The sequence below is a fragment of the Thyridium curvatum genome (genome assembly GCF_004353045.1).
Source record: "Thyridium curvatum strain D216 chromosome Unknown NODE_24_length_455711_cov_82.946811, whole genome shotgun sequence".
NCBI lineage: Eukaryota > Fungi > Ascomycota > Sordariomycetes > Thyridiales > Thyridiaceae > Thyridium > Thyridium curvatum.
In genome coordinates, this window is record NW_022156779.1 from 337,594 (window position 1) to 361,446 (window position 23,853).

At 55.4% G+C, this 23,853-nt stretch overlaps 7 protein-coding genes across 7 annotated transcripts; 4 read left to right on the top strand and 3 right to left on the bottom strand.

Moving 5' to 3' along the window:
* Window positions 1-1,563: 1,563 nt before the first annotated feature.
* On the top strand, window positions 1,564-5,552 carry E0L32_004893 (uncharacterized protein; the record flags this gene model as incomplete). Its single annotated transcript, XM_031139354.1, has 8 exons — window positions 1,564-1,715; window positions 1,773-2,237; window positions 2,316-3,022; window positions 3,088-3,318; window positions 4,112-4,652; window positions 4,797-5,237; window positions 5,326-5,434; window positions 5,514-5,552. The coding sequence occupies 8 exons, from the start codon at window positions 1,564-1,566 to the stop codon at window positions 5,550-5,552; spliced, it is 2,685 nt and encodes an 894-aa protein (XP_030996774.1).
* Window positions 5,553-7,465: 1,913 nt separating this feature from the next.
* Window positions 7,466-8,305, top strand: E0L32_004894 (uncharacterized protein; the record flags this gene model as incomplete). The annotated part of the gene is made up of 2 exons (XM_031139355.1): window positions 7,466-7,930; window positions 8,006-8,305. The coding sequence occupies 2 exons, from the start codon at window positions 7,466-7,468 to the stop codon at window positions 8,303-8,305; spliced, it is 765 nt and encodes a 254-aa protein (XP_030996775.1).
* Window positions 8,306-10,671: 2,366 nt separating this feature from the next.
* Window positions 10,672-11,215, top strand: E0L32_004895 (uncharacterized protein; the record flags this gene model as incomplete). The annotated part of the gene is made up of 3 exons (XM_031139356.1): window positions 10,672-10,678; window positions 10,870-10,974; window positions 11,067-11,215. 3 exons carry the CDS (start codon window positions 10,672-10,674, stop codon window positions 11,213-11,215), a joined length of 261 nt encoding a protein of 86 aa, XP_030996776.1.
* A 491-nt stretch (window positions 11,216-11,706) lies between these two features.
* On the bottom strand, window positions 11,707-14,324 carry E0L32_004896 (uncharacterized protein; the record flags this gene model as incomplete). Its single annotated transcript, XM_031139357.1, has 3 exons — window positions 11,707-13,974; window positions 14,037-14,207; window positions 14,268-14,324. The coding sequence occupies 3 exons, from the start codon at window positions 14,322-14,324 to the stop codon at window positions 11,707-11,709; spliced, it is 2,496 nt and encodes an 831-aa protein (XP_030996777.1).
* A 644-nt stretch (window positions 14,325-14,968) lies between these two features.
* On the top strand, window positions 14,969-16,156 carry E0L32_004897 (uncharacterized protein; the record flags this gene model as incomplete). The annotated part of the gene is made up of 8 exons (XM_031139359.1): window positions 14,969-14,983; window positions 15,049-15,161; window positions 15,231-15,241; window positions 15,297-15,622; window positions 15,673-15,721; window positions 15,778-15,787; window positions 15,844-15,884; window positions 15,939-16,156. 8 exons carry the CDS (start codon window positions 14,969-14,971, stop codon window positions 16,154-16,156), a joined length of 783 nt encoding a protein of 260 aa, XP_030996778.1.
* Window positions 16,157-16,405: 249 nt separating this feature from the next.
* Window positions 16,406-17,328, bottom strand: E0L32_004898 (uncharacterized protein; the record flags this gene model as incomplete). The annotated part of the gene is made up of 3 exons (XM_031139360.1): window positions 16,406-16,809; window positions 16,908-17,221; window positions 17,303-17,328. 3 exons carry the CDS (start codon window positions 17,326-17,328, stop codon window positions 16,406-16,408), a joined length of 744 nt encoding a protein of 247 aa, XP_030996779.1.
* Window positions 17,329-17,922: 594 nt separating this feature from the next.
* On the bottom strand, window positions 17,923-23,082 carry E0L32_004899 (uncharacterized protein; the record flags this gene model as incomplete). Its single annotated transcript, XM_031139361.1, has 7 exons — window positions 17,923-18,180; window positions 18,244-18,626; window positions 18,684-18,790; window positions 18,844-19,238; window positions 19,296-19,641; window positions 19,700-22,592; window positions 22,659-23,082. The coding sequence occupies 7 exons, from the start codon at window positions 23,080-23,082 to the stop codon at window positions 17,923-17,925; spliced, it is 4,806 nt and encodes a 1,601-aa protein (XP_030996780.1).
* Window positions 23,083-23,853: the final 771 nt, after the last annotated feature.

The window sequence follows — 23,853 nt, forward strand, 5'->3', positions numbered from 1 at the left end:
CGATGCATATTGGAGGTGTGCTCCTGTCGTGATTCTGAATGAGGAGGGAGCCCAGCGGTGCGCACGCGTCGTCTTGGGACGGATCGGGGTCCTTGTACCTCGTCGCAGAAACGGGAGAGCACATCTCGCCCGGTGAGGGCTTTCGGTCTCAGTAGCCAATCCCGAAAGAATGTGCATCTTCCATAGGACCGAGTCCTCTTTAGGTTAGGCAAGAAGCACCAGGACACCAGTCGACGAGGCTGCTGTCGAGATCAAGGATGGACTTGAAATGCACTTCGGAACCAATTAGAAAGCCGCGTCGGTGGACGAGGTGGCTCGGAGCGCACTGCAACCCAGCCAGGACGGAGGAAATCCCTTAGATGAGACGACCGGCCCGCCTTGATGGTGCCATGAGCTCAAGGAAGACGTGCGTGAATCGTCACCATCTCTCTTCGGCGCTCATCTGCGCCTCTTCATCAAAAAGCAAGCCCCTGTGGCAGTCGGCGGAAGAATACCCATCGCGCTTCCATCTCTCATCTCGGTGTTTTCAAGGTGCTCCCCTCCCAAGTATTCGCACGTCGACAGCTTCCGAGGAAATTGGGACGCTCCGTGCAGCTGGTTTGATGTCGGAGACTTCCCCGAGCCGACGCCTGTGACAGTGACATGGAGACCAGAGAGGATGGAGGCCGTTCTACCCACTGTCGGTCCGCTACAGCCTCACTAGGGGTATTGATGTCCGAAGATGTTGTCGAGTCCGAGTCGGCTTCCCAGGTAAGAGAATGAATGGACAAATGTTGGACTGCAGGGTTTCAAGAGGTCCAAGAGGGCAAGACAGTGGCTAGTTGAATGGCGAGACCGCGAGGACGGACGAACCAACGCCCGAACGCTGGTGAGCGTGAGCGAAGGAGGTAACTACTGAGCGGGTGGATCTTGCAGCGACTCGGCTCGTTCTACCTAAAGTAGGTAGTTCTCACCCATCCCCACCAAAGTTACCCGAATGCGAGCTACCCGCCTCGCATGCGGACAGTTGGGTTAACTCACAAACTAGCTAGCAACTGCACTTACACCATCTGGCCCCTGGCCAGTCCCAGCTCGCCCTCGCAAGCCCAAGGCATCTGATGCTTGCATACACGGAGGTACCATCTGGTTTGCGAATGCGATCAAATATCCGCCTCCTCACCTCTACCAGGACGCTCGCCTCTAAGAGCGAGCTTCCATTTCTTAACCAAGATGCAACAGACACGGACGAATGAACGCGGATCCAAGCCTTGCTTCTGGATCCGAGCTCGCACTTTAGTCATGACGACGCCTTGATGAATGAACGACCATGTTTGCCTTTTCTTCTATATATCTTGGCATGAGATCCTGCACTTGTCGGCTGGGTCAAGATGCATAACAACCCGGAAGAGTTTGCATCCAAACATCGTGTTTGTCTTTGTGGCAGTTGCATCCAAGGAACCACCAAGTTTTCTCTTTGCTGGTGCCCTGCAGTTTCCTCATTACAAACTTTGAGAGACAAACCATCCATCCAGCGAGGCAAGCATCGCGAGTCACTCGTGGACTGATAACCTCACCGCGCCCAACATGTCGACACCCACTTCAACACCCCAAGAAAAGGACACAGACGACAACAATAACAACAACAACATGATGGATGGCCTGGCTCCTAGAGATGAGGAGGCTGGCTTTAAGGAATCCACTGTTCCTCCATGGCGTTTCTGGGCTGTCAGTGTTGGGTACGTTCGCCAGCCTCTTCTGACAATCGGAGCTGTCTTGTAACTAACCAGCTGCAGGCTGTGTCTCGGTCTCTTCCTCGCCATGCTCGACTCGTCCATTGTGGCAACCAGCCTCCTCGCCATCGGTGAGGAGTTCAGAGAAGTCGAGAACATCAACTGGGTCGCCCTCGCCTACAGCCTGGCGTATCTCGGCTGCGCCGTCATGTTCTCGCGCCTGACCGATGTCGTCGGCCGCCGCGATGCCTTTCTCGGGGCCTTTTTCGTCTTCTTCGCCTTCTCTCTCGGCTGCGGGTTTGCCCAGAGCCTGAACCAACTCATTGCATTCCGTGCTCTGCAAGGGGTCGGTGGATCGGGCCTGTACTCCATCACCATGATTGTCTGGGCCGAGCTCGCGCCAGATCACCTCAAACAATACATTGCAGGCCTGATTGGTGTCGTCATCGCCGTTGCCGGAGTTATGGGCCCGGTTCTCGGGGGCATACTGACACACTATGCCTCTTGGAGATGGGTCTTTTGGATCAAGTACGTACAAAACATGGCCTGCCCTCCTGGGAAGTGATTGATCCATCCGGGTTGCTGACTCGTTTTTTGTATCATTAGTGGACCGATTGGAGCTGCCTCCATGGCCGTATTCTTCTTCACCTGGCCGAATGCCAAATACCTTCCCGACCTCGAGAGGCGATCTTGGAAGACCATCGACTTTTTGGGCACCTTTTTGCTGATAGCCGCTGCCGTCCTTGTCACTTTTACGTTCCAGAACGCCAGCAGAAACACCAAGCAATGGGGCAGTGCAGTATTTCTGGTTCCTCTCATCGTCGGTATCTTCTGCTGGTTCGGCTTGTTTCTATGGGAGTGGTGGGTCGAGAGGCGATGGGGAGGCAAGATGCTCGCTGCCTTTCCTCTGCAACTCCTGCGGAATCGAGTGTACAGCGCAACTCTTATCAACGACACGATGCTCGGCTTTGCCTATATCATGATCATTTATGCAGTGCCTATGAAGCTGCAGGTCGTCAATGGCAAAAGCGCCTTGGTCGCTGGCATCATGCTCCTGCCCCTGCTTGGTGGTGTGGCGATTGGCAGTCCAGTGGCAGGCTTCATCAACAAAGACAAGAACCGGTTCTGCGAGACCATTGTCGTGGCATCGTGCCTCATGCTGCTGGGATGCGGCCTTGAGACGACCCTGTCCGACTCGTACCACCTGCAAGCCAAGGCGCTCGGCTTTCTCGTTCTCATTGGCTTCGGATTTGGCCTCTCTGCTGCTCCAACGACAATGATAGCAATGCTTGAATCGCCCATTCATGAACACGGTATGTTGCAAACACGCTCGACTTCCCGCTGTGCTAAGACCAGCAAGGCTGACACGCGCAAACAGCTCCATCTCAGGGCATCATCGCCCAATTCCGCATCCTCGGTGGCTCTCTCGGCATCGCTGCATCTTCAGCCATCCTCGCGGTGCAGACAGAAAAGGCGGGCCTCTCACCACACGCAGTCCAGGGCTCCACGGGGCCGAGCCAGGCGGTCCGGACGGTCTATGCCGAGGCCTTCACCCAAGACCTCAGGGTGTGCACGATTGTTATGGGCGTTGGCGTCTTGGCGGCCCTGGGTATTTATCGGCGCGGGCGCAGGACGATAGCGGACATGAGGGCCGAGCAGATCCGGCGGGAAGGGGAGCGCAGGCGGAGAGCAAAGACGGAGAGCAGCGCCGTGTGAGGGCTGTTGCGCGCGGCATCTCGCACCGTCTGTTTTCGGCAAAGTTCCGAGTTTACACTCGAATTGGTACTGGATCATTCCATCATGGGCATACGCCTCTGTTGGCGGGTCTGGAGATCTGGCTTCCGGATAGGGAGGCCCCGGATCGGATATTTTTCTTCGGCCGAAGCAACATCGCCAGCAACATAGCATTTGGAAAGCGCCTCGGAGTTATTGGATGGTTTGGTTTTGCATAATGAAATTGGATACCCGAATTGGATAATACCTTGAATAGAGAGTTTTGACTTACAGTTGTTCAAAGGCAACACCACGCAGCGAAACGCCATGTGTGCCTCCGAGAAATGTGACAGCCGGGCAGAGCCCCGAAGACCGGAGAGAATGGCCGAGACTTGTGGGGTCAGAACAGGGCAGTCGTGCTGGGACAGGGCGCACGCCTTTGCTGCGGGGCAACGCATCAGAGGCCCGCACCGCTCCACTGGAGTGCGCTGGAGCTCGTCCCGACACCGGGGTTGGTCCAATCCAAACGACCGGCCGTGAACGAACCAGGCTTCATGCGATTAGCTACAGTACCTACATACCTTGACTACATCTGTGACTCTTCCAACCGAGACCCTGCGCGGACGGTCATCTTCTTGCACCCATCGACTGCACTAACGGGCCAATTCTTATCTATTTTATTCCCGCAGCACCAAGCTCAACTCTCGTTCCTTCTCCCCCAAGCAGCTCTTCTCCCCCCCTCCTCCGTATGTCCGCTGCAACCAGAACGCTCTTCAACACCCTCCGTCACATCGCCCCCTTTCCCGGCCTCAGCCGAAGCACATTCCGCAGCAGTACCATCCGGCACCGCGTCCCCGGGTCCTCGCTCCTCAGCCGCATCGTCACCAGCCCCGGCGCCGCCACCGCCGCAGTCAGGATGTCGTCGTCGACGGCCGCCGCCAAGCGCCTCCAGGGCAAGACGGTGCTCATCACGGGCGCCTCGTCGGGCATCGGCAAGAGCACGGCCCTCGAGTTCGCGCGCACGGCGCCGCAGAACGGCCTCAAGGTCGTCCTGACGGCGCGCCGCGTCGAGGCGCTCCGGGAGCTCGCGGCGCAGATCGACGAGGAGACGTCGGGCGGCGTCAAGGTCCTGCCCGTCCGGCTCGACATCAGCAAGCCGGACGAGGTGCGGGGGTTCGTCGGCGGCCTGCCCGAGGAGTTCCGGGACATCGACGTACTTGTCAACAATGCGTAGGTTTTTTTTTCTGTACTTGGGATCTTGGATTCTTTCTGAGCTGTGATACACACTGGCTCTCTAACAGCCACACCGCCCTACCTCCCTCCCATCTGGATTTAGCTGAGCAATAACACATACTAACCCCTGCGTTTTCTCAGCGGCCTCGTCAAGGGCGTCGACAAGGCACCCGAGATCAAGGAGGAGGACATCAACGTCATGTTTGCGACCAACGTCACGGGCCTCATCAACATGACGCAGCAGATCCTGCCCATCTTCCTCAAGAAGGGCTCCGAGGGCGGCGCCGGCGACATCATCAACGTCGGCAGCATCGCCGGCCGCGACCCGTACCCGGGCGGCAGCATCTACTGCGCGACCAAGGCCGCCGTGCGCAGCTTCACCGAGAGCCTGCGCAAGGAGCTCATCGCCACGCGCGTGAGGGTCATTGAGATCGACCCCGGCCAGGTCGAGACGGTAATGCCGCCTTTCTTTTCCTTCATCGCCTTGCCGCAGAGATCGGATGGCACTGACAAAGGGCAAATGCAGGAGTTCTCGGTCGTGCGGTTCTACGGTGACAAGTCCAAGGCCGATGCTGTCTATGCGTAAGTTTTCTTTTTGGCTCTTCCCAGAAGCACACGTGGACTTTCAGAGATCTGGTGACGGCTGATGGGACTCCAACAACAACAACAGGGGCTGCGACCCTCTTACGCCCGACGACATCGCAGAAGTCATTGTCTTTGCTGCCACCCGTCGCGAGAACGTTGTCATCGCCGACACTCTGATCTTCCCTCAGCACCAGGTGAGTGTTTGCGTCCCGACTTTTTGAAAATCAGGGGGAGAGAAAGTCCATTGTTCGCGTTGTTAACCGGAGGCACCAGGGCTCTGCCGGCATGGTCCACCGCAAGTCGAATCTTTAGAGTCTCGGATCTCTCGGCTCAGTCAGTCAGGGGGGAGGCATAGCATCGTGGGGAAGGCAATCGAGTAATTACCGATGGATAGAACGGCACTGCAAGAGTAACTTGGGCGAAATTTGTACCATACAAACACCGAGATAGAGAATGTCCATACAGACAGACCATGGAAGTCCATTATCTAAGCCCCCCCCCCCCACCCGTCTCGGCAATAGACGCTCGGGTCGTGGAGATGCGGTAGTTAGGTTGCATCTCAGCCCCTGCCTCAGGTGTCGCCTGCTTCGACCAAACTCGCCAATCGCAACCTCTGCTGGTCCCTGGGAGCCCACCGGCCGGGTCCAATGCAACGAGGCTGAGCAGTCGGAGAATATCGTATTCAGGTTGTTGGGTTTCCCCAGATCCCCTATGGCGATCCGAAACACCAAGGAGGTGAAATGCACGGCCGCCGTTTGTGTGGCCTTGTTTCAAGACGCAGAGATGCGATTGGTCGCCAGGTCGGCCAGGGGTTGGTTTCTTGAATCAACGTAGTTGCTCCCTCCCCCCTGGTCGCCTGCCACAATGCAAAACTTACGAAATGTTTTTCTGCATTCTGGCCAGTCGCATCAGTTTGTTTTCTGTTTTGAAAGGCGAGAGAGAGAAAAGCCTCCTTCAGCTCTAGCCTCCTCTGTCCCTCTCTTGTCTGACAGTCGCCGATGAGTGGGGTCTCCGCCCTTGAAACGATCACACAGGTTCTCTCCCCCTCCTCCCCTGCATTCTAAGAAGAACACACAACCAACAAGACCTCGACCTCGGTCGACCACAGTCAGTCCGAAACTCCCAGCTGCCAGATCTGCGCAACGAACTCTTTGACAATCTGACAAATGTGACAAGGTGACAATGTGATCCCAAGTCTATTAGTCTATCGAGGATATGCATAATCACACGTACCTCCTCCACGCCTTGCTCAGCACTGCCACTCTTTAAACCCAACGTCTCCTCCCCCCTCCCCCCCGAGGCAGCTTGGCAGTCCCGGCAAGACCGGGCTGCTGGTGCTGGGCACTAGCCTAGTTGCCTGCCCTGCGACAGATGCACTACCGTCATAAAGCAGCGCCAAGAGGTTTCCCTCCAGCGGCAGTTGCCTTGCGACACATGCAACACCCTCGCAAAGCACGCCAAGCTGTTTCTCAGGAGGCAGGCTGGCCAAGCACGCCCAGACGAGGATCGCCGCGAGGGATCCGCGTGATGTGTGCCTGCCCGCCCTCCACCCCATGCCGCTCGCGGGAGAGCGCTCAAGCTACCAGAGGATCCCCAAGGATCGCCTCCTGTTCCCTCCTGTGCCTCCTGCGGCGGCCAAGACCCAGGGGGGTTTTACCTGGGCAGCGGCCCCCCAGAGCAAGCAGAAGATCACCCGCACGGATGCAAACGCATCGCGATTGGCTCCTTGGGTGTCATGTCGATATCCGTTTTGATCTGGAAGTAGTATAGACTCGGTACGGGCGATGCTTCTCGAGGCGGAAGGGGAGGCATCCGGACGGTGTCCCGAAACTTGACGAGGCGCCTCAACAAAAGGCTCAAGCCTACCAGTGCTGTGCTGGGCATAACGTGAAACTTACACTCGTAGTCACCGGCATCGTTCCCTTCGACGTGAGGTTCCATGATGGACCTGCAGCCTTATGAGGAAAGAGGAGGGGGGGGGACAACACCCTTCATTCACGAGTATAAGAGGACCGCGAGTTCCCGGCCTCAACAGTCAACAATTCTCTCTCGACAGCAACAACTCCTCATCAACAAAGGCATCTCGTCCTCACTTCTCAACAGCAGCCTCATTTTCCATTCTCTCCTGCCGGACAGGTCTTGTTAATACTCTTTTGCACCTTACTCCCAGTCTTCTATATTCCCCTAGTTTTCTCAAGACTTGCGAAAAAAAAAGCCCAGCAACAATGCCTTCCATCACTTCCAGCCTTCTCTGGTCTGTCGCCAGCCTGCTCCTGGTCTCCGGACCCCAGGTCGTTTCGGCTCACGGTGCCATCATCTCGGCCACCGGCGACGCCGGCGGCAACGGCATGGCCCTGGGCATCGACTCGAGCACGCCCCGTGACGGCACGCGCCGCAACCCCTTCCAGCAGGACAGCACGCGCTTCCGAGGCGCCTCGGCCGACACCTTCGGAGAGACGCTCGGCGGAGGAAGCAACCAGGTCGAGGCCGGCACGCGTGCCATCATGGCCGAGACCGGCGACCAGCTCCCGCAGGTCTCGGCCGGAGGCCAGGTCAAGATGACCCTGCACCAGGTCAACGCCGACGGTGGCGGTCCTTACACTTGCATGATCAACGCCGACGCCACCGGCGCCGACTGGCAGGACATCTCCGTCACGACTACCCCTCCCGGCAGGAACTCCCGCAACAGGGTGAGTAACTGGGATCAAAAGTGTGCAAAAGGGAGACTCTGAGAAATATTTTGCTAATAAAAAACAATCTATCAGAACGGCGCTGCGACCGACTTCCCCCTTACCGCTGCTGTCCCCGCCAACCAGCAATGCTCAGGCACGGTGGCCGGCCAGAACAACGTCTGCCTCGTCCGATGCCAGAACGCAGCTCGCGCAGGACCTTTTGGAGGCGTTGTCCCCGTGCAGATGGCCAACACGACGACCGCGGCAGCCGCCCGACGCGCACTTGCGCAGACCATCAAGCGGAGCGAGATGCTTCTGGCCGCCAGGAAGATCAACCTCGCGGGCCTTGATGCAGATGAGATTGCCGAGCTGAAGGAGGATGGAGACATTTGAGAGATTTTTTTTCTTTCCTGCCTTCCTCCCCACCCTGTCTCCTGTACGAGATAGGACAGAGGTCAGACGACTCGGTCCGACGAAAAAGGGGCTTGTAATGTACATAGCAGCTTGGAGAAGACGAATTAGATGTGCAGGAGTAGGTGTGCGGTCCGGGTTCATCGCATCTCAGGAGCTCCGGCCGGGTCGGCGATCTTCCTGGGAGGCCTCACATTCCTTTCTGAACTTATATAGTTTCCGGATACTTTCCTAATATGAGGCTTTTTTTCTGTTGTTGTCTCCAATATCTGATTGCGCCGTATCGCAAGTTGAGGGATATTTTCCTGACCGGTGCCAATGTGCGGATAGGTGCGTCGAACAAGCTCCAAGGCCAAGAGGTGCTGAGCGAGCTTCGCCACTCCGGGAGGCTCGCCGCCTTGGCTCGACAGGTGATCTGCAGATTTGTTCATACAGGTTGATCCGGCATTGGCCAATGATGTCTGTGTGGGTGAGATGCTCCCTTCCAAAGACATGTGGTAGGGACGCAGACGTAATGACCAAACCTCGGCCAAGTGATGGTCAGATTAGTTGAACAACTGCTAACAGAAGTACCTGACTATCCACCAAGCCCATCGGTTTTAGGTAATGGCATAGCCCTTCTGAGTACCGGAGCAAGGGTATGCATTGTTCACATTGAGGTCTCTCCCGATGAGCTTCCGTCAACTATTCTGACCATCACTGGCTCGGCGTACAAGTCCCAAGGATTCAAATGTACGAGGTAGTTTCTCGGTAGCCCCGAGCCAGCGTCAGAGGACTACCGGGACCTATGCGGGAGGTGGTCCCTCGAGCCACCGGCGCGCGAGCGCGGGCCCTCGAGACCAGGCAGGCATGCATGTGTGCATTCGCTGCTCTAGCTTGCCAAGCTCGCATTGCAAACGCTACCGTATGTCTCGCAAGTCCCATCCGGGGTCGGGCCTGCAAGGTCTTGACACCATCCCCCAAAATATGCCGGAATGAATTGACGTGCTGATCGCCACTCGAGCTGTAATGAAAGTTGGACGGGGTCTTGGGGACGTCAGAGGATCTTTGCCTAGGCTTGTCTGGTAAGGCGAGATGATGCGTGACCACTGACAGATATTCCGGCGATCCTTGCCGAAAGGAGGCGAGGAATACCTCGTGGTAGGGCCTAGTCCTGAATCGCCTGAGCGAATTTGCTCGTCTCGTTTCGCAGCACTTACACAACAAGTTCATTTCCTGGTGAGTGTGATGGGCGGGAGGGGGACGGCCGGCGCTTTGGTGTGTAGTCACCTCGCTCGTCCTTTTCACGCAGAAGATGATGGTGGTGGCAGCTGACTGGCTGATAGGCCAATTTGCCTTTGAGTGGCTTGGAGGCCTGACGTCATTGGCCGTCCGTCGATGGGCAAAGTACATCCTGTGGGCGCGTACGAAGGGACGAATCCCCTCTTCTGCACCCACTGTGTTTGTCTGTCTTGTCAACCATGATAAAGGAAAGGTAGATTGCCAATCCTGCCTCCGTCGAAACCCTCCCATACGGCGGTGGATCTTGGTGAAGGCGGCCGTGTACGAGCAAGAAGAGTAGTGGAGGCCATGGAGCACGGAGCCTGGGTCCAGGTCTGCTTCGGCGTGAGCCATGATCCGTTTAGTTAGTTTACTAGAGCCGGTTCGCGGGGGGTCCTTGTTCTAGACATCGACACGTCTAATCTCGTGAAAAGCAAGTACCTTTGGTGCCTAATTGCTTGACACGCCCGAGAGGATGGAGACGGTGTCCTCGCGTCGGTCCTCATGAGCCACCCACCAGACCCCCAAGGCCAAGCAATTCAAGCGCTCTCGGCGGCCGATGAGGCAGTGCTTAAATCTATCTGCTTCTGGCCTAGCCGGGCGACGGCGGGGGAGGCGATGATGCTGATGATGATGGATGGATGGATGGCATGGGGGAAAGGGATGCACAAAGGATGGGACGCTAGCAGCGAGAGGGGAGGTGGGAAAGAGGCAGCAAGTGGAAGCGATGTACCCTGTCTTGCGCGCATCTGATTCGATCAGCGCCGTGCCATGAGATCAGGTGTATGTATGGATGGAGATACCGTCTCATTGATCTATCTCCAAAGTACCCTTTTTGCCCACCACTGTCCCTCTTTGTCAGCCCAGACCGTCGTCACGCTTGGTCACATCTCTCCTCGGCCACCCCCCCTCTCGAGGAATAAAAGGGTTCATCTCCCAGTCCTTCCTAAACTTTGCTCTCCCATCCTAGAAGCATACGGTTTTGCCTCTCACACACCTCGTTCTATCATCAAGCTTTACACAATATACAACAATATACAATCACCCTCTTACTGGCTAGTCCAAACCAAATCAACCAAACCAACACAATGACAGGTTAGTCAAGCAGATTCAATCCCATTCCCCTTCAGCAGCCCACTGGGCCGGCTACAGGGTGACTCCACCTAAGCTCCCAGCTACCTAGCAGGTAGCCCCAGAGGACCCTTTCCCCGGATTAACCCCAGCAAGCCCCCCCAACAACGAACGAATCACAACTAATAATGCTAACTAATGCCGTACAACATTAGACAAGACAGGCGCCACCACGATGCCCCAGGAGGCTCCCGGCCTGGCCAACCTGGCTCCTCCTCAGTCTCCGGAGACAAGAGACAGAAGGATGAGCGACGAATGGGGTGAGTTTATTTCTTTTTTTTCTTTTTTTTTTTTTTTTTTTTTATCTCGACCATCTGGTAAACCTAACACGGCTGGTCACTAACCAAATCAGACGCCTCCAAGGTCCCGCCGTCCCGTTTCCAGAAGCGCAAGGGCTCCATCTACTCGACGCCCAGCTCTAGAGACGGCCATGTCGACTCGAATTACGCCCAGAAATACCACGAAAAGCTGGCTGAAAAGGGCTATAACAAGCAGAAATAACCCCTGCTACTGAAAGGAGAATGACACGTCTTGCGGTAGTTGGTCTGCGTTCGCCAGCCTGTGTTATAGCTAGTGTTCTGTTTTAACCCTGATTTCTGGGCTTGTTCACAAATACACCACTTATACATGCAATGCATTGCCTCCATCTTCCTGCAGGTTCTCGTGTTTCTCCGCATTCCGTCTGCACACATGCTGGTTTCTATTGGGGGGAGCGAGTTATTTTGCTTGTCAATTTGTTCCATTTTAGTCGAGTTGCATAATGCAAAAATTGGTCTGTAACAAAGGGAAGCTGAAGAAATTTTCGTGACCGGTTTTTGACCAACGAACCCTGACCCCGACCGCGATGTGCCATATTCCAATGATGGCTCGTCCGAGAGACCGAGAGAGAAGAACAAAAGGAAAACAAAAAAAAAACAGGGGAGGAGATCCCTGAGGGAAAAAAAAACACAAAATGCTATGTACATGTCTAACCTGCCCAGCCTACGCCTTGCTCAATCGTCGTCCATATCATCAATGTCAATGGCATCCGGATTTGATGCCACGACCGGCTGCGGTGGTATATTCCCGCCCTTGGGTCCGTCGCTCGCAGCGACAAAACCCACCGGCGCCCGAGCCTGCCGCTCGAGCGCTGCCATGGCATCCGCAACCTCTGCATCCTCGTCGCCGGCTGCGCCTTCCTGTCCTTCCATCTGCTGTTGCTGCTGGCTTTTGGCCAGCGCCTGCGAGGCGATAAAGTTGACGTCCGTGTTGTACTTGGCCTGCACGCTGCGCTTGATCCGGAGCATCTCCTTGAAGGTGTCCTCGTTGCCGTGCTGCACCTCGAATTCGTGCCACTTGGACCAGAAGCCTGGGTTCGTACGGGGATCGCAGAACTGCGATGCGTGACCATAGATGGCACGAGCCCGGTCGATCTCTCCCAGGCGCTTCTCCATATCGGCAAACTTGAGGCACATGTCTCGGGCCTCCTCGTCTGGAAGCGCGGCAATGGCACGCTCGTAGATGGGCCGCGTCGACGGCATGCCAAAGTTCGATGCAGACTTGGTGATGTAGAAGTTGAACATGTCTGCGCGGTCCTCGTCTGACACTGCCCTTGTCGCTCTTTCGTAGATCCGCATGGCATGCCGTGCAAGGCCCCTCTCCTCCTCCAGGTTGCCGTACATGAGGTAGATGATCTTCGCAAATTTGGGTGGGCAGTCTTCCACAGCCTGCTCGAAGAGATCTCGTAACCTTTCAATGCCAATCTTGCGGTCGACCGCCTTTGTCAGGTACAGATTCCAGAGCTCAAAGGCGACCGGGTAGCTGAAGAGGTCGAGACCCCGCTCGTAGATCTTGAAGCACTCCTCGAAATATTCGTTCTCTTCCATCAGGTTCGCATAGTTGACGACAGTCTGAGGAGTAGCGATCCGAAGTTCAAAGATGCGCTCGTAAATCTTCTTGGTGTCTTCCAGAGAACCGCAACTCTCCACCAGATCAACATAGAAGCTCCAGAGCTTCCAGCTCTTGTGCACTCGTTGTTGAGGCGAAAGAGTCTCGTCAAAATAGTCGACCGTAGACCGCTTGGGTGCTTGTACTGCCTTGGCCATGATCCTCATGGCGTCGTCAAAGTTCTCGTTCCGCAGCTCCATCTCGGCCCATTCGATCCACATGTCGGCCAGCTCAGCAACCGAGCGGAAGGGAACCTTGACTGCCTTCTCCATGATGACCCTGGCATTCCGCAGGTCACCGCCACGTTCGTAGAACTTAGCATAGTTGGCCCACAGCTTGTGGAAGACGCCGACTGCTTTTTTCGGTTGAATAGCAGCAATGGCGTCCGTGTAGGTATTGACAACCTCCACGCTGTTGTCACCCCAGAGAGCCACACGCTTCTCCCATTCCGCCACGTTGTTAGGGTTCTGCCGCAGCAGGACGTCGTTGAGTAGGAACGGCCGCCTGTCCATCAAGTGTTCGAATCGCATCATTCTGATATCGAGGTCAAAATCGGCAGCCTCGTCGAGCACGCCCTTCTCGGCCCTTGCGGAGGCCATCTCCATCAACGCGCCAATGACCGACTCCTCGAACTCCGTGTAGGCGTCGAAGACCAGCGAAAAGTCCCGGACAGTCATCACTGTGGTGATACCCTCCTCGAAAATATCCCGTGCGCGCTCGAAGCTGCCTCTCCTAATCCAATATGTCGCCAGACCGGCCCACAGCTTTCCTCTCTGATCGGAAAACCTGTCAATGCCGCTCCTGATGATGCGCTCGACGTCGATACCCGATTCGTAGCCTGTCTCTACCTCGTTGGCGTGCTCGACAAGCACATCGACCATTTCGCTCCACAGCTCGTAGTGGCCCTTGCCATTTTTACTTTGGAAGCGAGGGTTGTTGAGGATGTCGATATACTTGTGAACAGCCTCCGTGAAGAGCCCAACATGGGTAAGGAGCTCGATGAAATCCTCGGCGTCCTCAGGGTGAACCTGCATGTACCGTCGCCAGATCTTGACTGCGGTATCGCCCGATGCAGAGTTGGCGAACGGCCGATACAGCGCCCATATTCGGTTGTGTTGGGTGATAGGGAGCGCCCGGAGCGCCCGATCGAACGTTCGCCGTGTCAGAGTGACCAGGGGTTGCTGCATGAGGAACTTCAGGTACATCTCCCATATCCGAGGCATCTTGTTCAGCAAGATCAATGCCCGCTCAAAGAGCGCGTTGACCTTGCGGAATTCATCGCCAAAGATTGCCGCGTTCAACTTGGCGACGTGCTTCGTTCTGAATCGGAGGTACTGTCCAGGGCATACATTAGCGAGCGCAAGAGAAACGCGAAGGGACATGATATACAACTTACCATCTTCCACAGCTTGTAAGAGCGCGGCAACTGGATGCACGCCCTCTCCATTACGAAGGCTTGCTCCTGCACGCTGCCATGCTGGGTCTTGAAGTCGATGTACGCGAGCCATGGCTTCGTGCTGCCTGGGTTCCGCTGGATGTCCTGCTCGTACACAAAGTCATCGTCGCTCTGATACCACAAACGATTAGCCAGTGAGCTCCCAACCGAGCTTGGAGGAGGAAAACGTACGACGAGGTGGAGGTCGGGCTGCCGGCCGGCGCCGTTGGACAGCAGCGTCGCAGGCATCGCGTGCGTGCGAACCTCGCCCACCAGTGAGGGAACGACGGGTCGATTGCAAGGCGCGGCGATCAAGTTGACGAGATGGACGTGAGAAACGCGTTGCTATACCATCACTGCTGCCCCGTGAGACTCGACGACGAGGTGAGGTCGCGACGGGTCTTGTATTTTCGCCTGGCTGGTCGCTTTTGCTTGCCGTCCCACTTTGAACCAGTCGCAGTCTAAATTTCCGCGCTGGCGTTGACGCCAAAAACTCGAAATTCATGCAAGGCTGCCAAGGTGCTAGAGTACTTTTCGGTACTTAGCTCTTTCCATAATATACGCATTGACTTGGCGTTATGACATAATAACGCTGGTAGTGTGAAGTACTGCAAGGACTGCGCGATAAGGTCCTCAAAGTGGGACCATCAGCAGTGCGGGCAGCTGTCGAAGCTCAGAACCACACCTGGCAATCAATACCAAGGACAACAGCTTGATCGCTATCGAGGAAACGGCCAGAAGCCATTCCATCCGGCCCAGAGTGAAGTGCGAGACTGTAGAGGCTGGGCTTTCTCGATCTATATTCTTTTTCTGAAGTGATCGGCTGGCCTTCTGTTAGGATCCAGCACCTTCATACCCGCCGGAGAGCATACCACCCCGATCGCTGATACAAGATGTCTGGAGCAGCTGTACGTTCTTCGGCCCAGCCTCGTCGAACTGACCCTCAAACATCTACTGACATACTCCTTTCTAGGATCGCGAGGCCGTGTTCCCTACCCGGCAGTCGCTGGGTATCATGAAGGCGAAGCTCAAGGGAGCTGAAACGGGGCACAGCTTGTTGAAGAGGAAGAGCGAGGCTCTCACAAAGTAAATCGAACCCACACCCTAATCCTTTGGCTTTGATCTCTTCACGATACTGACTGAATCTCATAACAGGCGATTCAGAGGTTCGAAATTCAGATACATGACTACGAAAGCCGTGCACTAACAGAACAACATCAGAGATCACGAGGCGCATCGACGAGGCAAAGCGCAAGATGGGCCGGGTTATGCAGATCGCGGCCTTCTCCTTGGCCGAGGTGACTTATGCCGTGGGTGGAGATATTGGATATCAAGTGCAAGAGTCGGCGCGCTCTGCTCGCTTCCGCATCCGTGCGAAGCAAGAGAACGTCTCCGGTGTGCTTCTGCCGGCGTTTGAGAGCTACCTGACCGAGGGCAACAACGACTTTGCCATGACCGGATTGGGCAAGGGTGGACAGCAAGTGCAGAGATGCAGGGAGACGTATGCTAGAGCCGTGGAAGCACTGGTAGAGCTTGCCAGTCTGCAGGTATGTTGTCCATGTTCAACAACGCGATCAGCCGCCGCTAACCAATGCAGACTGCCTTTGTCATTCTGGACGAGGTGATCAAGGTTGTCAACCGAAGAGGTATGTTTTGATCCCAATACCTCCATCGTGTATCGGATCACTAACTTGCAACATAGTGAACGCCATGTATGTGGTAGAGTGTGGCTTAATGTTCTTATTATCATTTACTAACCTGGAGCTAGCGAGCACGTCATTATCCCTCGCACAGAGAATACCATCAAATGTAAGCATGACATTATGCGGTATCCTTTCGCCTTGGTACTGACACTTTACGCAGATATTAACTCAGAGCTGGATGAGCTGGACCGAGAGGAGTTCTATCGACTGAAGAAGGTTGCTAATAAGAAGCAACGGGACAACGCCGCTGCAGATGAGGAGATGAAGGCTAAGCGGGAAGCACAAGCAGCCCAGGGCAAGGCGGCGGCACAGCAAGACGAGGACAATGCCCCGGCTGATATGTTGGCTGCGGACGAGGACGACGATGTCATCTTCTGAGGAGATTGCTCTGGCTGTAGAGTTAGTTCGTGAGATTGGGCAATATTTGACATGACCGAGCCCACTGTAGGAATCAATCACGAAGTGAGGAAGAGGCAATCGCCCGCTCTTTTGTAAATCCGCTATATCATAGCATTGTTGACCTGATCTCTAATGGCAAAGATATGATCAAATTACCTACCGAAGTTTTAAGACCCGAGACCGCCCCTGGCATAGCCCAAACTCCACTCCTGTCGCTTGTGAGAAGAACTATGAACGTTGATATGTAACCTTCATGATGTTGCCCGAGTCGCCCAAACTCATACCAGCAGTGTTCTCCTTCGCGGTGATAGCACCGGGCTCGGCGTCGTACTCGACGAAGGCGATGCCCCTCCTTCCAGGGACCAGACGCACCTCGCGGAACCCTTCGAAACGACCAAAGATGCCCGAGAGGGCCTCGACGTCGTAGTCGTCGGGCAGGTTCTGCACGAACAAGATCTTGTTGGGCGGGAGGTATTCGTCCGGCACGACGGCCGCGGCCGCGGGGCCGGTGGGCTTGAGGCCCGCGCCGCGCACGTTCTTGGCCGGGCGGCCGGCTTCGGGAGCGGCGCCGGGCGCCGGGCCGCGCTGCAGGCGCTTCTGCTCCTCCGCCGCCTCGAGGGCCTTCTTCTTGTCTGCATCGGAACAAAGTGGTGACTCGTCAGCTACCTGGCGTCTTTGCGCTTGTTCTCCCCGCACCCCCCCAGGGAGAGGAAAGGGGAAGAGACCGTACCTTTCTCCGCAATGCGACGCCTCTTATGCGTCTCAAACTCCTCTTCTGTGCCGTGCTTGAGAACCGCCGCGTCGCTCCTCGACCTCGCCAGGGCCAGGGCCATGGGCTTGTCAAAGATCTCGAAGCCCTGGACCTCCTCGACGGCGCGCTGCGCGGCCTCGGGCTCGTCAAAGACAATAAAGGCCTGGCCCTTGGCCTTGAGGTTGGTCTTGGCGACAATGTCGATGATGTTGCCGTACTCGGAGAAGATGGCGCGCAGGGCCTCCTTAAGGGGCTCGGGCTTGACGCGCTCCTCGAGGTTGCGCACGTAGACACTGCGCCTGGTTAGCCTTTCGAGGGTTCACGGGGTGCCTTGACCAACGGAACGCACGGTGTCGATGTGCAGTGACACGTACGTGGCGATGGGGGCGTTGGAAGCCATTTCTACTCTTCTTGTGTGACTCGTTTCCTGCTTTCCTTCCGTCTAGGGCGCTATCACTTCGTGCACTCTGCCCAATGGTGGAAGAATTGCAGAAGGATGAATCGGTCGGGAGAACAAGTTCTCAACTTTGTCAGCCTTGCAGTTCCGCCTGTCGTCGGTTTTTGAGCTACTGATGCGCACAGACCACCTCCTCACAGCTAGGCTCTCACAGCTCAGTTGATCGTCAGAACGCCATTCGGCAACAGTCAATTTATAACCTTGAATTTCAACGGCTTGTCAGGTAGACACGGAGGGGGGAAAAGGGACTAAGCATCTCTTTATCTATTCATTTTCGTGGTCTGAAACGATTTTTCTTATCTTCCAAATATTACAAAGTACCAAAAAAAAGGTACACGCGGACCTTCTATAGATGATTTATACACGCTCGCGGTCAATGCAATCTTGACATTGCCGCTGATGATCTCGCTCTCTGTCTAGCTATCCCTTCGCCTGTCCCATGCCAGTACTCCTGCCGATGCAGAGATAGTAGCATGCATTCAAGGGAGATCTATCCGATAGGTCGCCATGCAGATATCCACCCCTTTTGGGTCCAATCTACTCAGTCTGCTCCTTCGCATGCGCAGCAGTCGCCTCTTCACTCTCCACCGAGCTGGACTCCTCCTTCTGCTTCTCACCTGCCGGAGGTTCCTCCAGCGCAAGCTCGCTCTTGAGATCCGGCAAGAAGCGGTCGATCCTCTTCCAGGTCTCGGTCCACAACTTCTCTTTCGAGGGATCCTGGGACGGTGGCACCAGGTATCCGCTGCTCGACATGAACAAGAGGACGTTCTTGAGATTTTCAGGGACAGCTTCCTCCTATAACGGAATCTCAATCAGTATCACAGTCCGCATATGGTGATGACCCAACAGTATACTTACCAAGCTATCTCCTTGGCCGCTGTTCATGAGGCGATCCATGATGTCAATGATCTTCAGCCAAAGATCGAGCATGCCGTCCCATGATGAGAGTAGTACGAGGTACTGCAAGAATACTTTGCACAGCAGTGACGCTGCGTGCACTCTTGTCTCGCTCATTCCGTCCCTATCCGTCGAGTAGACCTCGGGCTTCAGGAGTCGGAGAATCAACGGAAAGAGAACCTCGCCAAAGATTGCAGTCCACTCGCTGTGGTCACTTGAGGTCAATTCGGGCGACAGAAGCGAGCTCTGCAACGATGAGAAAGCAAGATGTCGGACTTCACGACAAGGGTTGGTGCATTGGGTGGTCAGGGCTTGGAATATCGGAAGCCAGTATGCCGACCACGCTGTATGCGTTGTTAACCTTGTAACTGCAGCACGAGGGATAGTGTTACCAAGCATACCTTCCTTCGCCTCGAGATGAGACTGTTTCATGAGATGGGGAATGCGGGAGGTCATATTGTAAATGAGCTTCACGGCTTTGATGCCCCGTTGCACTGCACCGTTCTCGCTGCTTCTTGTTAGCTCGCCCGTCCGAATGCAGTGAGCCATCCATGAACGTACCTAGGCGTGTCAGGTTTTGAGGAAGGGCGGGGAGATCTCTTGGCTTTCCTATCCGGCTTCTGCTCTGCCACTGCGCCAACACTAGCAGCAGTCGCGAACTCGTTAAGCAGCGAAATGGCAGCTTCGTAGTTGTCCGCAAGGATGGCTGGAGGAGAGCCGCCGACCCCGCTCTCCAGGATTTCGAAGACTGTGGGAGCGGAATCTTCGTGGGAAGCAAGCGTGCCGAGTATCACCCAGAAGTCCGGCGAGGTCATTATCTCGCTTCGTAGAGGACCTGGCTCAGCAATACAGAGTTTGAGACCTTGCAAGACGAGCTTTGAGGTCTTCTTCAAATAGTCCTTGGAGAAGCTGGAGATGGTGTGCAGCAGGATAGGGGCGCGGATGAAGTCGTGTTCCTAGCATCATAATGTCAGCTCCTCGGCCCAGGACGTCACGTATCAAAGTACACTTACATAGGTGGCGCGTAGCAGCCTGAACAAGTAAAATGTTGCCCGCCCAATGAGAATTGAGTGATAGTGCGAGACATCCCGCAAGACCGCCTGAAGAGCCTCAATGACTTGCTTTCCAAGCTCCTCAGCCGTTGTCTCGTCCCTGAGGGCAAGCACGGTGCAGAATTCCAAGATGTAGACCACTGTCGGATCGTACTTGGCTTTCGCTGATGCTTTTTGTGGGGATGGAGTTGAGGTGGGTGGGTGGTTGTCTGCCTTGACTGAGATCACCGCCTCAGAACCATGATCATCCGGAATCTCCTCAAGCAGCGCTTGAACAAGAGCTTCGAGGCTTTCTCCGGTAAGGTTCCTATACTTTCTGTCAGTGTTGCTCAATCACACAAGCTTATTTCAAACGGCACGCTTACGCTACATTAGCAAACACATCTCCCATGTGACAGGCATTTACGCAGTCCACCGTGCAGAGCGTGCTCTCTAGCTCTTCATCAGATGGCTCAGGAGGATCATCCGCCGCATAACTTGAGATGTATGATGTGAAAGCGGAGAAAAATCCGCTCTCGTTCTGTTTCGCACTCCGGTCGATGACCTGGTTGGGGGTCTGTAGCGGGATCGCAGGAAGGGATACCCGTGCAGGGTCGGTGGAGAAGAAAGGCGGGATCAGTGAGTTGACGAAGAGGTTGAGCCATATGCGAATGATGTATTTCCAGCTCTTGCGGATGATGTGCTCATTTCGAGTAACAACTCGGAAGAGCACCAAAGTCGCAAGCTGGGCCCTGAAATCCCTGCCTAGCTTGACAGCCAGCTCACTAACCATGACACTGTTGCCATCGACTTGCACCTCCGTGTTAAGGTTGGTGTTTGCGAGTGTATCGTTGGCGATTGTGGTCATGTGGCTGAGACAGTAGATGATCTGGTCAAGGGCCTCGGTGTTCCCATACTTTGCGGCGATCTGAGCACACTCGTCGAACCCTTGAACGATGCGACCGAAGACGGTATCGTCAGTGGCAGACATGAAGACATAGGACAGAGTTGCGATAATAGGCTTCCATGTTGTCGCAAACATGTCTGCATCGTAGATGTTGGTGTCACAAGTAATCAGCGGCCCAGTCGACTCTGTCTTGAGCAGCAGTTCGCGCCATGCGTAGTCGAATGCATGTTTGTTATCATGCTCGTCCGGAAGAATGATCTCGTTGGTCTTGATAGTGTTGTAGATGGCTTCAAGGTACTCGGGAGCGAAGTCTTTGCCAGCATTGACTCCGCGCAGATTCCGAGAGAAATCAGTCAAGGTCATCCGCTTTTCTGGCTTGAGATTTGGGTTGTGCTGGTCGGTATTCAAGAGAACGATTGCATAGATGAGCACGAATGCAGCGTCCTTGTCAGCAATCTCTTCCGGCATCGCAATGGCGCAATACCTCTCCGAGAAGGAGGTAATGATTCTCTCAATCAGAGCGGATTCACCGGGCAAGCGGAAACTCTCCAGGACGGCCCGGAGCGCTTCGTCAACACGCTTGCTGCCGAAATCAAAGAAGTCCATAAACGCCTCTAGGATAGGCTCGTTACCCTTTTTGGACAAGAAGTCACCAAGCATCTTCTTGGATAATCTGGATGTGCCCCTGAGGAAACGGGCAACCGTCCTGGGGTCCTTCAAGTCGGAGATAATGCCCTTTTCATGCAAATATGCAAGCCCCCCTTTAGGGTTCTCGTTGAACTTGTTGGCACCCTTGACAATCACCTTCTTCCTCGCGCGTGCTTCTCGCAGAGCCTTGGGGTCTGGCAAGCCGTCAAGGACAGGCTTTTGGTCTATCCTCTCTGCGATGAATTGGATGAAGCGCAACAAGGCATCGAGGCACAGCGGCGGAACACTAGTTGTGCTCCACGTTGCGGAATCAGGGAGGGCGTTGCGCGACAACAAGCCGATCATGTCCTCGCAAAGATCCGCTCGATCGGTGTCACAGTCATAATTGACGAACAGTTCGACCATGAATGTGGGCATCCTCGCAAGCACACCTATGTTCTCTACCATGGCTTGTCTCGCGTCCGGCTTCCTAGCGCCACCCTCTAAACCTAGCTTCTGGCGGTCTTTGACAGGAACTGGGGTAGAGCGGCCACTGCTCGCCTGAGATGGCGGGGGCTTTATCAACTTGGGAGACTGGGGGATGCCGGCGTAGAGGGAGGGATCAATGTTGGCCTCCCTAGGGATCTCGACCGCTGGGTGGAGGCAGGAGATCAGGTACGCCAGGTAGAGCTCCTGCTGCAGCTTCAAGACGCCGCGGCAGGTCGATAGCAATGTCGACGCCACGACCAAGGATTCTTGGAGAATGGCCATGTTGTCAGAGCGCACCAGTTGGAAAAGATAGCAGCACAAACGGTCTTCTGCAACTGTGGCCAGCGCCGGGTGCCTGGCGATCGAAGGGCCGGCAACCTCGAGGGCCACATGGATGATGCGAAGGGCCATCACCCGCATCGTGTCAGGATATTTTCGCTCATTCGGATCCAAGAAGTTGACCAAGACGCGGAATAGCTCCCGGACAGAGGGAAGCGAGTAGGGTTTGAGATCGATCGAGTCGGAGCTGTCTGTGCTGGCACTCGTGCTCTGTCTGCTAGCCGCCTCCTCGCCAGTCTCAGTTGACGTCCTCTCGGCAGGTTCAGCAGCCGTGTCGGGTGCATTGTCAGTCTCATTGGAAGAAGACCCATCGCTGCTGTTTGCCTCTCCGCTCGTTGATGGCCGCGGAGTGTCTCGAGGAGTAGGGGGCTCTGGCGTTGCGGGGACGTCGGTGCCGTTTGCAGCCGGGTCCATTGTCACATTGTCCATATCCCCGTTGGTCTTCTTGTCCAACGCCTCGGGATCATCACCAGCCTCCTCCTCAAGGTGCTTCAAATCCTCAAAGATGATCTGGCACATCCGCACCATAGAAGCTTCGGCGGTTCTCCGAAGAACCTCGGTGAACCTGGGCCGGGAGCATATAGTCAAGCCCCGGCCCATCATGTCGCAAACACTTTCGTCGCTGAGTATATCGCCCCCGGGTCCGGACATCATGTCCTCCATCAAGTGTAAGATCATCAACAGAACAACCTCCTCCTGCGTGGAATCGCTAATGTCGAATTGGCAGTGTGTGATGGCCTGCGCTAGAGATTGCATCGCCAGGGCAAAGCGTGGGGATTCAGGGCTCAGGAAACCATAAGCGAGGAACTTGCGGATTGCTCGAAGCGCAAGCACCGTGATCGGCGCAGTAATCCCCTTGGACTGAATGATCTGGAGGAAGGGATAGAGGAGCATCAGGGAATCGAACTTGTGGATATCTGTAACAATTAGCATTTGTACGTCCCAGACAGCTGCCCAAGCCCCATCCCATCATTCGTTCTTACCTTTGACTCCAGTCAATTCGTGTCGCAGTCTGCCGAACCCCGAGATCAGCGGGTTGTCCACCATACTCTTGCCCTTCTTGCCCCGGAGACCCCATCTATTTGTCGGTCCAAAGTCGCTCGAAGCCTCGGCCGGTAGGCTTGCTGCGGAAGCGCTCTTTCGGCTACTGTTCAAGGCCGGGCTAGGAGGGCCTAGCTGCACCGGATTGGGCGTGCCGCCGAGGATCGCAGAGACAGAAGAATGCGGCGAACGAGCATGCTTCTGAATGGCTGAAGTAATGGCGATACATTCAGATATGACGAGAGAAACAGGGTCTACAGCCACTGTGACTGGGCGATTTCGATATTGCATGCGAGAGGACTGCAGTGCTCTGCGGGGAAGAGGCGTCCCTGGCGCAGAGAGCCCCGAGGAGGAAAGCGGCTCCATGATGCGCGGAACTGGCGCATCTCGGCTCATTCTTGTAGGAATCGATGCAAGCTATGCAATCCCAAGGCCGCAACTGGGGGTGCCAATGTCGAGCCCCTCTGGATGTATGGTCAAAGTCGGGCACTCGAACGCGGGCGCGACGAGGGAAGACAGGAAGGGCGTGCACCCAGAAAGGCCAGCCAGTCCAGTGCAGGTCTCAAAGAGCTGCCTATGACAGATCTCTCAGGTCGGCTTGGTCAAGTCCACCTTGTTCAGCTGGTGGTGATCTGTTCAGTTCAGCGCGCTTCGAAATAAAACCAAGGCTGAACTTTGTCCTTAACTTGACGGGAATGGATTGATGGATGTCTTTAGGACACTTGGAGCTACTGCACAGAAGACCTGCTAAAGTGACGTCCCTGGTCCACTAAGATGAACGTGGAGGCCCACTAGCGCGGCCAGCCTGTCCCGGGTCAACAACGGCACGCTTCCATTTTCTTTAACCCCCAAAGAATTTACTCCGTAAACAGGGGTTATTAATCTTGGTAGGCTGGGCTTGAGAACGACTTTCAAGTTGCTCGCAAGGGACTTGTTAGGTGTGCACCTACTCGCAATGAGTGAGTAGGCTCTGCAGAGGTCACAATTTGACTTGTCAAGACGCATGCAAAGACAACATGTGGCGGTCATGCAGAGTGTATATGTCATTTCATGTCCTGAACACCACAAACGCCCCTCCTCCAGGTCTTCCACCTCTGCGGCTGTAGTGCAAATCGGACTTCTAAAGTACAGTATTAT